Here is a 16169-nt window from a genome sequence, read left to right on the forward strand (position 1 = left end):
CTATATTTGATCACATACTAAGTGATGTTATCTGTAAAATTACCAGGTCAAGGTCTAGTGATTTTTTTCTAAAATGAGTATTAAAATTAAAATTATGTAAAACACATACTGCCAGTACATGGGCAGTGACACATTCAAAAAACACTTATTTAGCCCAAATACATTACTCGGAGAAATTAAAAGACATTTTCATCATTTTCCTGGAGAAAAGTAAAAGTGAAGTCGCTCAGTCGTGTCCGGCTCTTCGGGACCCCATGGACTGTAGCCTGCCAGGCTCCTCTGTTCAGTGATATTTTATAGGCAAAGAGACAAAAACAAACTTTCAGATTTGAATAACCTCTCAAAATGTAAGTCACAATTCCCTATCACATATCAAATAAATTACAAGGTCTTTAGTAGATTCCTGTATGATCTGACATACTATAGCTTTGCCTGCCTTTATCATTCTCGCTTCTGTTTATTCCCTCACTCACTCTTGTACTCCAGGCACACTGAATTTTTGCTCTTCTTAAAACACCCAGTACCTCCCTTCCTTAGAGTCTTTGTTCTTGGTGTTCTCTCTGCCTGGAAGATTCTGATTCATGTGGCTCTCTTCCCCAGTGCAGGCAGTTTTCTTCTCTATGTCTCTTCCTCTGAGAGCCCTCCCCTGGATAACCTGTTCAAAGCAGACACACACACAGTGTATATCGTGTTATTCTCTATCTCTAACTCTGGTTTGTTTTTCTTTATAGTACTTGTCACCATCTTGTATTATATGTTTGTTGTCTCTCTCCCCAAACAGAGTTGCAGAACATTGCTCTCTTCTCCTCTTAGACACTGTGCCTAGTAAACAGATCCATATTCAGCTGATCAGTATACCAGTCTTCCCTAGATAATCTGAGAGAAGAGATCATGCTGACTCAGATTGCAGCATTTGGACACTAGGAACCACCACTTCTCCCAGACTGTCCAACTATTTCTAGATGGTTTCAATCATCGGAGATCTTTCCAGTTAGTTTAAATCTGCTGCTGCTCCCCTGCAATTTCCACCCAAGACTTTGAGTTCTGCCCTCTAGGCTTGCACAGAACATGCCTTTTCAGAAGATAACAACTATAACTCTCTTCAACCCATTACTGCTTTTCAGGTTGAACAGATATCTTCTTCCTTTGTTACTTGGGCATTGATCCCCTGGGATATAGGAAGAACATATGCTCTGCGGACAGGTAAACTGGATCTAAATCCATAGCTCAATCTAAGCACTGAAAAAGTGAAGAGTGAAATTGTTAGTTGCTCAGTCATGTCTGACCTTTGCAACCCCATAGGCTGTAGCCCACCAGGCTCCTTTGTCCATGGAATACTCCAGGCAAGAATACTGGAGTGGATAGCCATTCCCTTCTCCAGGGTATCTTCTCCATCCAGGGATTGAACCCAGGTCTCCCATATTGCAGGCAGATTCCTTACCATCTGAGCCACCACGGAAGCTACCTGAACAAACTCCATCTACTTTTAGGGATTCTGTGAGGATTCTAACAGGTCATGGATTAAAGTTCTTTTCACAGTCATAGACAGCGAGAGTTCAATGGATGGCTTCATGCTCACTGCTTTCCTGGAGAACATGCCATCTGGATATAAAGGGGAAACAGACTTCCTGAGCCCCATCAGGCTGTTCCTAATACCTGCCAACTGCACAGAGACTATACTAGAAGAACACTGGATCCATCAAAAGTTGTAAAATAACCATAAGGCACACCAAGGACTCAAAAAAGAAAATCCAGTGGACTCACAGGCAGACTTCCTGACAGAGCCTCCTTGGAAATACCTTCTTTGTTGGTCTCTACTCAGGGCGAGAGTCCAAGAAAGGCCCAGAAGCAGTTAATGTCAAGGATTTGGAGTAGGAAATAAGGAGGAAAATGCAGAATCACGAAGACCTGGACCATGAGTGGGTTATAAGAGCCCTCAGTTTTTCCTTTCTTGCCCATAGTGTACCCTAGGCAATTCTCTTCCACTTAGTGGATGTACATTTTCTTAGCTGAGAAATGCCAATTTTAAGATCTATCAGTGTGCATGTATGCTCAGTTGCTTCAGCTGTGTCTGACTCGTTGCAACTCAACATATGGATTGTAGCCTGCCAGGCTCCCTGTCCATGGGATTCTTCAGCCAAGAATACTGGAGTGGGTTGCCATTCCCTTTTCCAGGGGATCTTCCTGATACAGGGATCGAACCTGGGTCTCCTGTATTGCAGGTGAATTCTTTACTGCTGAGCCACCAGGGAAGCCCTAAGATCTTTCAGGCTACAAGTGAATACTATAATGAATTTATCCATTCATTGTTTTCAACAAATGATCACTGCACAGTCTGGACAAACAGAAATCACAGCCAGTCCCTACTTTTAGGGTTCTCACTGTCTGTTAAAACTTGCCAGTGCTATCCAATAAAGATGAATTAGAAAAATACTTAGTGCCAACTGATTCCACTTCCTCAGGAAAAAAAAAAAAAAGGAAGCAGAGAGGCTGTGAAAATGTAAGGGAGGAGGCTCAACTATTCAAGTAAAGGAGTGGGAAAGGCTTCTTGGAAAGCAGGTCCATTGTCTCCACAATGCCTCAGTCTTTTGTAGGACTTATATGTCCTCTGCTAATGCCTTCCACCTTCCCAGATGGCGTCTAGAGAAGGACTCTGAACACCGGATGATCGACTGGCACTGTTGACTTATAGGCTGATGTCCGGGTAGTGGAACATGCTGTCCTTGTCTGATTTATTGTCCATGACTTAGCTGTACCCAAGTCAATAAAACACAGAGTGAAAATTGACTTTCCTTAGCACATTCAGTATGCTGCTGGATCATTCCTCATCCCTCTCAGGACATATTAAAATCTTGTTCCTGGCTGTAGCTGTCCTTGTGGTCCTGGATCAGGCTTCCCCAGGTAACCAGACCATGAAGAGGAGGGAAAAGGGAGTAAGAATGGGTCCAACTCATAGAACCATTGGAAAACTAAATCTGTGTGGGAGTGAGGACAGGGATGGCTTAGATCCAGTGAAAAGCCGTATAATGAATATGCCCTATGATAAGTACAATCTGTCACCTCGACTATGATGGTTTTTCTCATTAGGGAACCTGGCAAATATCAATAGAGGCCAATGTTTCTTGAATGAAGTCCCTTCCATGTGCAAAACCAACCCCCAAATCCCTAATGTCCTTAATATCCTTATCCCAAATGTCAACAGGTTCGTATCTTAGGTATCTATCACTTTTATACCACCTCTTGCAGTAATCAATCCTTTTCCTTTGTCTCTCCACTGTTGTTTGGCTTTGAATGCTCATTTGAATCAATCAGAGGAGGCGTCTTACTCTTGTCTTAGTGTGTATAGTATAAATTTTGTAGGTCGATGTTGGATGTCTACAGATTTGTAAAATAAGCTCAAGGTGTGGAGCTTAGACTAGGACAGAAGATCCTGGATTCTGGATTGAATATGGCCAAAGCACTCTAATAGTAGTACAACAGACTTTATGGTCAAGTGGTGAATGACTTTCTAACAAAAAATATTTTATTCTTGGGCTTCCAAGGGATTCTAAAGTTTATGATTTTAATCTCATGATTTCTCTTTTGGTCATTGCTATTGGAAGTTGCATCCTCTCTTGAATCAGCTTTTCAAACTGAAAGTGTTTGTCAACCACTCAGTTATTGTAGAAGCAAAAGCAGATAATCATGGGCTAGCCCTAAGTTGATATTTCTCCCCGCAATCTTGATTCCAGCTTGTGCTTCATCCAGCCCAGCATTTCACATGATGTACTCTGCATATAAGTTAAATAAGCAGGGTGACAATATACAGCCTTGACCTACTCCTTTCCTGATTTGGAACCTGTCTGTTGTTCCATGTCCAGTCCTAATGTTGCTTCTTGACCTGCATACAGATTTCTCAAGAGGCAGGTCAGATGGTCTGGTATTCCCATCTCTTTAAGAATTTTCCACAGTTTGTTGTGACCCACACTATCAAAGGCTTTGGCATAGTTAATAAAGTAGAAGTAGATGTTTTCTGGAACTCTCTTGCTTTTTCAATGATCCAACGGATATTGGCAATTTGATCTGTGGTTCCTCTGCCTTTTCTAAATTCAGCTTGAACACCTGGAAGTTCATGGTTCACATACTGTTGAAGCCTGGCTTGGAGAATTTTGAGCAATTACTTTGCTAGCATGTGAGATGAGTGCAATTGTGCAGTAGTTTGAACACTCTTTGGCATTGTCTTTCTTTGGAATTGGAATGAAAACTGACCTTTTCCAGTCCTGTGGCCACTGCTGAGTTTTCCAAATTTGCTGGCATATTGAGTGCAGCTTTTGAACTGTGGTATTGGAGAAGACTCTTAAGAGTCCCTTGGATGGCAGGGAGATCCAACCAGTCAATCCTTAAGGAAAGTCCTGAATCTTCATTGGAAGGACTGATGCTAAAGCTGTAACTCCAATACTTTGGCCACCTGATGCAAAGAACTGACTCATTTGAAAAGACCCTAATGCTGGGAAAGATTGAAGGCAGGAGGAGAAGGGAATGAGAGAAGATGAGATGGTTGGATGGCATCACTGACTCGATGGACATGAGTTTGAGTAAGCTCTAGGAGTTGGTGATTCACAAGGAAGCCTGGCATGCTGTAGTCCATGGGGTGGCAAAGAGTCGGACACGACTGAGCAACTGAACAGAACCGAACTGAACTGAACCCTGAGTTGGCTTCTGCCTGCTTAAACTCTGGTGAAGGCAATTAGAATAGACGAGGGAGTATAGTCATCCTGATCCTAATTTTTTTCCAGTCCAAATGTTCTAGTGAGAAAGAAATAATTCAGAGTTATCTCCTAATAGAGGAGTTTGGGAGAAAAAAAAAGTAGAGGTAATCATAATTTGAAACAAGATACTATGATCTCTCAACTGAACTTAATGTGCTGAGGAAGCTGAGTCTATACTCTGTGTTCCATTGACCTATGTAAAGCTTAGAAGATCTGTTTTCTGATCATCCACATAAACTGGTCGTTCAGTGCTCAATGTACTGCTCTAGACATCATCTAAGACATGAACCTAAAAGTGTCTGGCACATGATAGGCACTCAACAAAATCGCTGTTGAGTGAATAATGAATGGAGAGAAGAAGAAGAAGAAAAAAACAGTTAATTGAAGGCACAGTTTCATTCCTTGACAAATATCTAGATTTGGGGAAAATGAGGAACTAGTGTTGATGATACTGAAAAATGACAGAGATAGAAATATCCTAAGCATAAAAATAAAGTCCAATAAAAGCTTGATAGTCCCAAGGATGCCATTACATTTCAATAGTTCATTGTAACCATTACTGCTACAATTACCAATGTGTAATCGTATACCAATTAGTATAATAGTCTTTACTTTTTCATGTATGTGCTTATTCATCTCTTTGTTTATTTTGATAGATGGATGGACCAGAAAGTGTGGTTATGGAACTGGCAATTGCAGGAAACATTGCAAAAAAAGTGAGAAGAAGAAAGAAAAATGTGGGTTAAGAAAGCTTTGCTGCATCCCTATAAAGCATAAATCATCAAAACTTGTCAGAAAAGAAGAGACAACATATAGGGTTATGGCAAGTACCACTAAGTATGAATTTATGACTTGTGACAAGAGGATTTTGGCAGCATTTTAATGAGGCAGTAAGATGGGTATCCAGGTCACCTACATGGTCCTTAGATCTTTAGTATCTAAGGAGACTGGGTCCTTACATGATCCATTAAAAATATATATGCTCATTCTAGCTATCATTTGTTTCTGTCTCTCTAGTCCTCTATAGCCTAACATTCCCTAGGCTGTCACAGGATATTACTGGAAATCAGTTCTCATGGTAAACCAGTTTTATAGAATCTGAATCTTGAATTCTTAAGCCTCTGACCAAGTGCTATAGGTCTCTGAATGTGGAAGTGTTCCAGGTTAAGGCAAATTTCACCTTGATCACACATCCTTATCTAATGTCTCATCCTGGATTGTTGAGATAGGCCAGTGTGATCCAGAAGTCTTTTGCCTCTTTGTGAAAGTGTTAGTTGTTCAGTCGTGTCTGACTCTTTGTGACCCCACGGACTGTAGTTGGCCAGTCTCCTCTGTCTATGGAATTCTCCAGGAAAGAATACTGGAGTGGGTAGACATTCCCTTCTCCAGGGGATCTTCCCGACCCAGAGATCAAATCCAGGTATCCTGCACTGCAGGAAGATTCATTACTCTCTGAGCCACCAGGGAAGCTCGAAGTTTAGCCTAAGGCTCTGTCTCATTGTCTCTCTCTTGGAATTTGTCCCTTACTCCAACCCCCTAATCATACTTGGCTGTCAACAGACTGGAATGCCCTCTGCACAAGAGATAACTACTCAGGCCCCAACCAAGTGGAAGGGGAAAATAGTAAAAAAACAAGCAAACAAACAAAAAACAAAGAAAAAGAAAACTAATTATACAACACCAACCAAAATTCCTCAAAATTTACTGAGAACAACAGTGTGCAAGAGCTTGTCCTAAACATTTTACTGTATGACCTCAACTTGCCCTAACAATAGCTCCATGAAGTAAGAAGTAGTGTTGTGTCCTTTGGCCAGAAGAGGAAACTAAGTCACAGACAGTTTAAGTGACTTGCTCCAAGTGGCACAAAAAAGTAGTTAAGTAGCAAGACTTTGAACCCATGATACCTGAACTCAGACATTATGCTTCCTCAAGATGGAAAAATCTTTGCTGCAGTAAGGAAAGCTTCCCTTTCCTCTTTCCACTCAGAATCTACTTCATTAATATGGAAGGTGTCATGAAAGGAAGAGCTTTGTGAGCCTCCTGTGATTAAAGGGGCTTCCCTGATGGCTCACTTGGTAAAGAATCCACCTGCAATGCAGGACACCCCAGTTCGATTACTGGGTCAGGAAGATCCGCTGGAGAAGGGATAGGATACCCACGCCAGTATTCTTGGGCTTCCCTTGTGGCTCAGCTGGAAAAGGATCTGCCTGCAATGCAGGAAACCTGGGTTCAATCCCTGGATTGGGAAGATCCCCTCAAGAAGGGGAAGGCTACGCACTCCAGTATTCTGTCCTGGAGAATTCCATGGACTGTATAGTCCGTGGAGTCCCAAAGAGTTGGACATGACTGAGAAACTTTCACTTCACTCACTTTGTGGTCAAAATGTGCAAAAAACCCAACCCTAAATGGTATGTGAGCCTACATGCTTAGTTGCTCAGTTGTGTCCGACTCTTTGCAACCCCATGGCCTGTAGACCACTAGGCTCCTCTGTTCATGGGATTCTCCAGGCAAAAATACTGGAATGAGTTGCCATTTCCTCCTTCAGGGGATCTTCCCAACCCAGAGATTGAAGCAGAGTCTCCTGAGTCTCCTGCTTTGGCAGGCAGGTTCTTTACCACTGAGCAACCTGGGAAGCCCCAAAATGGTATATCCAGACACAAATAGAAATAATTTCCAGTTGCAGTAAATGAGGAAGTTGTCCCTATGTATAGGCAGTCTTAGTTTGGAGGCCAATGTCAGTCAGTTCTAGAGCTGAAAATTATCCCTAGCCTCTGTTGACAGTAATTATCTGGAGAATGCAGTCTGAAGACACGGTACATCAATCACCAAATAATGGCAGCTTCTAATCCTTCAACTCATTTCTCAGAGTAATTTCACTTCAATTCTCTCATTTTCTCCCGCTCTAATAGTATAACACTGATGTCTCAAACCTTAAAGGATGTGTTTGTGATATCTGGGGAGTGGCTTAGTGACTGGATCTCAGATTACTCAGGCACAATGATTCCAATAAACACTTCAATTCTAACCCAGGTTACACCAATGGTTGCAGATAATACAAGCTACCTGTTCTTGAACTAAGAGTTTTTATTCATTTTTTGACAAGAGAAATTATGCCCACAAGTAGACTCAGGAGTCTTAGAGAGTTACATTAAACATGACTCCATATCCACAGTCCCAAAGAAATGAAAAGGTTGTGGGGAAATGCAAGTGTGTTAAGTCTCCTTACTACTCACTTTGTTCATCCCCCAAATGGATTTATTTGATTATATCTTCCCAACCCAGGAATTGAACCCAGGTATCCTGTGGCTCAGATGGTAAAGAATCTGCCTGCAATGCAAGAGACCTGGGTTTGATGCCTGGGTTGGAAAGATCCCCTGGGGAAGGGAATGGCAACCCACTCCAGTAGTCTTGCCTGGAGAATCCCATGAACAATGGAGCCTGGTGGGCAACAGTTCATAGGGTCACAAAGAGTGGGACACGACTGAGTGATTAATACTTTCACTGTCTTTCAAACTTTATATGCCTTTCAACTCTTAAAGCCTTCTTCACTCTTTAAATTATGATGAAAATCCATTCTTTACTCCTGACTTCAAAAGAGGCATCTTAGAGAGCAAAGACATAAAGCATGAAAAGAGACTGAGAAACAGAAAAGTGCTCTCAACAAAAGTTCTCAAACCATAATCCTAAAATACATCTTAGATATCTCCTTCTTCCTCACTGCTCCCCACCCCTACTCATCATGTCAGCCACAAAGACCTTCCAAGTCTGCCTCCATAGTGCCTGTTCTCTATCCCTGCCACTGCTATTCTAATTCAGTCGTCATTTTTCCTTGACCGTTGTCATGGGCCAAATCCTGTCCCCTCATAATTCGTATGTTGAAGTCCTAATCCCCAGTACCTCAGAATGGGACCGCATTTGGAGATGAGATAAACAGGTAATTTAAAGAGCTAATTAAGTTAAAATGAGATCCTTAGGCCAAGTCCTGGGCCTTCCCTCATAGCTCAGTTGGTAAAGAATCTGCCTGCAGTGCAGGAGACCTGGGTTTGATTCCTGGGTAGGGAAGATCCCCTGGAGAAGGAAATGGCAACCCACTCCAGTATTCTTGCCTGGAGAATCCCATGGACAGAGGAACATGCAGGCTACATAGCCTTGGGGGGTCACAAGAGTCAGACACTACTTAGCAACTAAACCACCACAGGCCAAGTTCTAATCCAAATGAATGGCATTTTTATAAGAAGAGGAGATTAGGAAACAGACACACCAGAGAAGGAAAACCATGAAAAGATACAGAAAGGAAATTCAGTACAGTTCAGCCACTCAGTCGTGTCTGACTCTTTGTGACCCCATGGACTGCAGCATGCCAGGCTTCCCTGTCCTTCACCATCTCCCAGAGCTTGCTCAAGCTCATGTCCTTCAAGTCAGTGATACCATCCAACCATCTCATCCTCTGTGGTCCCTTTCTCCTCCTGCCTTCAATCTTTCCCAGAGTCAGGGTCTTTTCCAATGAGTCAGTTCTTCACATCAGGTGGCCAAAGTGTTGGAGTTTCAGCTTCAGCATCAGTCCTTCCAAGGGAGGTGATATCTACAAATCAAGGAGAGAAACTTCAGAAGAAAGCAATCCCACTAATACCTTTAACTCAGACTTTTAGCTTCCAGAATTGTGAGAAGATAAATTTTTTGTTGCTTAAACCACATAGTCTGTAGTCCTTTGTTATGGCAGCCCTATCAGATTAATGAACACATGGTATAACATTTACATCTATTGACCTCTTTGTCTCCCACTATGCCTTTGACTCACTCCAATCTTTCCATACAGTTGCCAGGGAATAATTTCTTTAAAAAAAAAAAAAAATTAATTTGGCTGCGCCAGGTCTTAGTTGCAGCATATGGGCTCTAGAGGTTCTCTAACCAGGGATCAAACCTGAGCATGGAGTCCTAGCCACTGGACCACCAGGGAAGCCCCAGGAAATTGTTTCTAAAACCCAAATCTGACATTTTTGTTTTTCCTCCCAAACTGTCAAAAGCTGTACAGTGATTGCAAGAATCAATTCTAAACACCCTTTATGATAATCTGCTGCTCACTTTTGTAGTTTCCCTTTCAATTCCTCCCATGGACCTCACGAGCAACTTGTGTTCTTGGAAATTAATCTGTTTCTTGCCCTTTTCATAGGTGTCCCCTTGTGCTGAGAAGGTTCTTTTTGCAAACCAGACTTATGCTTCTCTAAGCAACACCTAAACAGTTCTTCTACCCTCTCTAAGCCATATATATTCATTTGTTTTTTCCCTCAAGAGGAATTTTGTTATTTATTTACTTTTTTATGAGTAAAAATTATATATATTTAAGATAACATCATGATGATTTGATATATATTTATATAATCAAGTTAATTAACACATCCACCACCTCATTTTTTTATTGAAGTATAGTTGATTTACAGTGTTGTGTTAGTTTCTGGTATATAGCAAAGTGATTCAGTTATACATTGTATACATTCTTTTTCATAATCTCTTGCATTATAGTTTATTACAGGATATTGACTAGAGTTCCCTGTGCTATACAGTAGGGCCTTGTTGGTTGTCTATTTTATACATAGTAGAGTGCATCTGCTAATCCCCAACTTCTAATTTATCCCTCCTTGACACTCTCTTCTTGGTAACCATAAGTTTATTTTTTATGTCTGTGAGTCTGTTTTATCTTGTAAGTAATTTCATTTATACCATGTTTTAGATTCCACATATAAATGATGTCATGTATCTGTCTTTCTCTATCTGATTTACTTCACTTAGTATGATAATCTCTAGGACCACCCATGTTGCTGCAAATGCCAATATTTCATTCTTTTTATGACTGAATAATATTCTATGATATATATTCCATTATATATATATGTGTATGTGTGTGTATATATATATATATCACATCTTCTTTATCCATTCCTCTATTGATGGTCACTTAGGTTGCTTCCAACTCTTCACTATTGTAAATACTGTTGCTATGAACATTGAGGTGCATATATGTTTTTGAATTAGAATTTTTATCTTTTCTGGATATAGGCCAGGAGTGGACTAGCTGGATCATACAGTAACTCTATTTTTAATTTTTTGAGGACCCTCCATGCCATTCTCCATAGTGGTTGCAGCAGTTTACATTTCCACCAACAGTGCAGAACCAGTCCCTTGTCTTCATACCCTCTCCAGCACTTATTATTTTTATATTTTTTGATGATGGCTGTTCTTACTGGTGGAGAAGGTGATGGCACCCCATTCCAGTACTCTTGCCTGGAAAATCCCACGGATGGAAGAGGCTGGTGGGCTGCAGTCCATGGGGTCGCCAAGAGTCGGACACAACTGAGGGACTTCACTTTCACTGTTCACTTTCATGCATTGGAGAAGGAAATGGCAACCCACTCCAGTGTTCTTGCCTGGAGAATCCCAGGGGCCGGGGAGCCTGGTGGGCTGCCATCTATGGGGTCGCACAGGGTCAGACACGACTGAAATGACTTAGCAGCAGCAGTTCTTACTGGTATGAGGTGACATTTCCCTGTAGTTTTTATTTGCCTTTCTCTGATCATTAGTGATGTTGAGCATCTTCTCGTGTGCCTATTGGTCATCTATATGCCTTCTTTGGAGAAATGTCTATTTAGGTCTTCTGCCTACTTTTTGATTGTCTTGTTTGTTTTTTGATAGGTTTTTTGAGCTTTTTGCATATTTTGGATATCAGCTACTGGTAAGAATATATGATTTTCAAATACTTCTCCCATTCTGGAGATGGCCTTTTCACTTGGTTGATTGTTGCCTTTGCTATGCAGAAACTCTTTAGTTTGATGTAGTCACACTTGTTTATTTTTGCATTAGTTGTCTGTGCTTTTAAAGTCAAATCCAAAAAAATTATTGCAAGAATATTTCATATAGCTTTCCACTATTCCTTCTAAGAGATTTACAGTTTCAGATCTTACATTTAAGTCACTGATCAATTTTGAGTTGATTTTTTGTGTATGGTGTAATATGTCTTCTCTTTCTCTTTTTTTCCTCTTGGTTAAATTTAGCTAAAGCTTTGGTATATTTGTTTATGTTTTTTAAAAAGCCAACTCTTTATTTTGTTAATACTTTCTATTGTCTTGCTAGTCTCTTTTTATTTCTGCTATAATCTTTATTTCCTTCTTTCTGCTAGCTTTAGGCTTAGTTTGTTTTTTTCCCCCCAATTCCATGAGCCATAAAGAATATAATTGATTTTAGATATTTTTTTCTTACTGTAAGTAGTTGGTGCTATAAATTTTCCTCTTAATACTGTTTTTGCTGCATTCCAAGAGTTTGGGTAAGTTTTGTTTCCATTTTTGGTTATCTTAGGTACTTTTTAATTTCCTTTTTGGTTTCTTTTGTGATCCATTGATTGTTCAGGAATGTGTATTTAGTTTCTATTCACTTGTGGATTTTCCAGTTTTCCTCCTGTTACTTATTTCTAGTTTTATTCCATTGTTGTCAAGAAAGCTACTTGATATAATTTCTGTCTTCTTGAATTTGTTGAACCTTGTCTTGGGGTCCAACATATGACTGATCTGTCATGGGAAAGTTCCACATGAACCTTATTTTAAAATTTCTAATTGGAGGATAATTGCTTTACAATGTTGTAAGGGTTTCTGCTGTACAACAACATTCCACATGCACTTTAAAAGAATATTTATTGGGGCTTCCCTGGTGGGTCCACTGGTTAAGAGTCTGCCTGCCAGTGTAGGGGACACAGGTTTGATCCCTGGTCTGGGAAGACCCCACATACCACAGAGCAACTAAGCCACAACTACTGAGACAGCACTCAGAAACCACAAGCTGCAACTTCTGAGCCAAAGTGCTGTAACTACTGAAGCCCACAGGCCTAAAGCCTGTGCTCTGCAGTAAGAGAAGCCACCATAACGAGAAGCCTGCACACTGCAATGAAGTGTAGTGCCCACTTGCTACAACTAGAGAAGGCCCGCACATGGCAATGACAACTCAGTGCAGCCAAAAATTAAATTAATTAATTAGTTAACCCTTTAAAAAAGAATATTTATGTTGTTGTTGTTGAAAGCAATGTTCTATTTGGTCCATCTGGTCTATCATGTTAATGAAATTCAGTTTTCTTATTGATTTTCTGTCTGGATGATCTATCTATTAAAAGTGAGGTATTTATAAAGACTTTCCTCCTGGCAGAGCCATCATGACAAAGATGCACCCACTGCAGAAGTGTCAGAAAACCCCAACCAGGAGTATGCAAATATGTCTGAGACTGTTGTGCCTTGCAGAGTCATCAGAGCTACAGAGGCCATGGACACAGAAGCAAAACCTGTTTCCAGAGAACTAGGTTGGACAGATGGACCCAAGTTGTAATTAAGCACAGCCCTGGGAGGCAAGAGGAACCTAAATTGTCTGGGTTTAAGAGTTTACCCCTGGAAGAACTGAAGGACAAAATAAATGTTTTGAATTACAGAAAAATAAAATTACATTTAATGGCCAGATAAAAGTGAGATATTTAAGATCTCTACTATTATTGTATTGCTGTATTCCTTCAGTTGGGATAATATTTGTGTAATACAACGTTGGGTGATTATATATAGTCATTATATCTTTTTGACTAATTTATCCCTTATCATTATGTAATGAACACTTATGTCTCTTTGACTAATTTTTACTATAAGTCTAATATTTTTTAATATAAATAGAGCCATCTCTACTGTCTTTGGTTATAATTTGCATAAAATATCTTTTCTAGCCTTTAACTTTCAGCCTATGTGTATTTTTTTCTTAATATATATATTTATTCTTTATTTTATTTATATATAATATATTTACTTTTATTGAAGTATAGTTGACTTACAATGTTTCAGGTACACAGCAAGGTGATTCAGTTATACATATACACATATATTATTTTTTGAAATTATTTTCCATTATAGGTTATTACAAGATATTGACTATAGCTCCCTGTGCTGTACAGTAAACCTTTGTTGCTTGTTGTAGATCTGTTTTGTTTTTTTAGAATTAGATATCTAACATTCTATTCATCCTAAGTCAAACAAGTAGAATAAAAATGTCATAAATTTTTTAGTTAGGCAAAATTTCATAAGTTTTCTAAAATATATATGCTATATGTATCATTTACATAAAACAATCCAAAGAGAAGAAAGTACAAGAGAGTTACCCAGTGAGCAAAAGGAACTGAAAATGATATTGACCAAGTAAAAACAAAACTAACTAAAACACAAACCAGAAAACAAAACCAAGGCAGAATGCCAACTGGGGAACAAAGCAAAAAACCCGAACAAACTAACAAACATGGTGAAAAGAAGAAAGAAAAAGAAGAAAAGAAAGAAAAAAACAGAAAAGCAAAGTTAAATAGAATTATAAACAAAGATTTATATGTATTAAAGAGTTACTATTGCAAGAATAGAACAATAAGAAAAACAAAGCAAAAAATGCTTTTAAATAAAGAGAAGAAAAAACTCTTGGAACCACACACACACACACAAATATATATATATAAAGGGAATAAAGAGTGTAATTTTTTTAAAAAGTTCTCAACAGCATAGAGTTAATAGTCATCATAAAATCAACAACCACAGCAACAGAGAGGGGGGAAAGAAAAGAAGAAAAAGAATCCACAGCCAACTACAGAATAAACCAAAATATAAGAAGAAGAATAATTTTTTTGGCAGCTCAGCTGTCAGCATCCTTTCCCTCACTGTGAGTCACAGTCTACCTCCACCTCCCTAGGATGCCCTCCAATACTCGGCTGGTCTCTGGACCTGCTGTGGGGACAGCTCAACTCCAATCTGGCCCTACTACTGCATGTTCTTGCCTCCAACACCCACAGCTGTGAGAGCTAGTGTGTTTTCTTTTGTGGGAACTCTCATTGTCTTTTTTTATATATTCCATAGACACAAAGTAGTAGTTGATTGTGTGGGTTGAACCCGCAGCTTGTACAGCTGGTGGTAATGTTTTTGATCCTCTTCTTTAGCCACACTGCCCCTGGGACTCAATTGTGGTTTTATCTCCACCTGTGCATGTGGGTCTTCCACAGGAGTTTGCTCCTGAGGCTATGCTGGAGGGCTTGGGTCTGCCCTAGTGAGGACTGGGTATGGAGGTGGTACAGCTGCTTGGATCATGGGGACCCTAGCCGTGCCAGGTATGCAGGCGAGCTGATGTCCAGGGGAACAGGAGATAACAGTGCTCTGAGGGCTTTCTCTAGGCTCTGGCAGCTCTGCCCCAGTGGGGATTGAGTGTAGAGGTGACATGGCTGCTTGGATCACAGGGACCCTGGCAATGTCAAGTATGCCGGGGAGCCAGTGGCAATTCTCACAGGACATGTGATGCTATTAGAGTTTTTATGCAGCCCCTGGCAGCTCTGTCCCAGTGAGGATTGAGTGTGCAGGTGGTACAGCTGTTTGGATCATGGGGACCTTGGTGGCACCAAGTGTGCAGGGACACCGGCAGCCTCTGTCACAGGAGCTATGGCATCATTAGAATCTTTTTTCTAACCTCTGGCAGGTTGCGTTCAAATGGCCTCTTTCACCGGGCCTTTTCTGTTGCTTTGTGCATCGGGCACTTAAAGGGGAACCCCTGGCTGGGGTCCTTTTCTATTGCTCAGTGTGTCAGGCATTTAAAGAGCCACCTTCTCTGGGGTCTTTCTCTATTGGTCACCTGTTGGTGCTGGCTGTGGGGAGAGAGAGAGAATATAATGATGGTTCCACCTCTGGCACATGACTCAGCATTATTGCCTTGCCTGGCTTTCCTCCAAAGGCATTTCCCACTGCCATCTCCTCCCTCATGCCCCCTTGGGCCATCTCCCCACAGTCAATAGCAGACTTCTCCCTGGGATTGCTCTCCAATCCCTATACTCCAGCTCCCAGCTGCTATGCATTCCAAGGACTTTTGTCCCTGTCCAGGGCATGTAGGGCTGTGGCAAGGATTGTCTGTGTGGTTCTTGTTCCATTCAGATTGTCACAGATCAGCTGCTGCACTCTCCAATGGCTTCTAGTCCTTCTCCACTGTCCCAAGGGCTTCCCTGGTGGCTCAGATGGTAAAGAATCTGCCTGCAGTGTGGGAGACCTTAGTTCAATCCCTGGGTTGGGAAGATCCCCTGGAGGAGGGCATGGCAATCCACTCCAGTATTCTTGCCTGGAGAATCCCCATAGCTAGAGGAGCCTGGCAGGCTACAGTCCACAGGGTCGCAAAGAGTGGGGCACAACTGAGTGACTAAGCACAGCACTGTCCCAAACAATTGCCCCAGTCTGGGGATTTGACCCCTGCTTCAGTTCTCCCACTCCCTGGGTACAGATCCAGTCCTGCTCACTCTGCTGTTTTTCCCCTCCTACCTTCATCCTACTGAGTTTTGCGTGGATCTATGTATTCCTTTCCAATGATCAGAAGGAGCTCCTGATCACTCTCAGC

The 16169-nt window shown here is 41.0% G+C and overlaps 1 protein-coding gene across 1 annotated transcript; it reads left to right on the forward strand.

Annotated features, from left to right (window-relative positions):
* The first annotated feature begins 2777 nt into the window (after positions 1-2777).
* On the forward strand, positions 2778-5712 carry DEFB115 (defensin beta 115). Its single transcript, XM_061437168.1, has 2 exons — positions 2778-2901; positions 5405-5712. Exons 1-2 carry the CDS (start codon positions 2808-2810, stop codon positions 5629-5631), a joined length of 321 nt encoding a protein of 106 aa, XP_061293152.1. The 5' UTR covers positions 2778-2807; the 3' UTR covers positions 5632-5712.
* Positions 5713-16169: the final 10457 nt, after the last annotated feature.

The sequence above is a fragment of the Bos javanicus genome, chromosome 13 (assembly GCF_032452875.1).
Source record: "Bos javanicus breed banteng chromosome 13, ARS-OSU_banteng_1.0, whole genome shotgun sequence".
NCBI classification, from domain to species: Eukaryota; Metazoa; Chordata; class Mammalia; order Artiodactyla; family Bovidae; genus Bos; species Bos javanicus.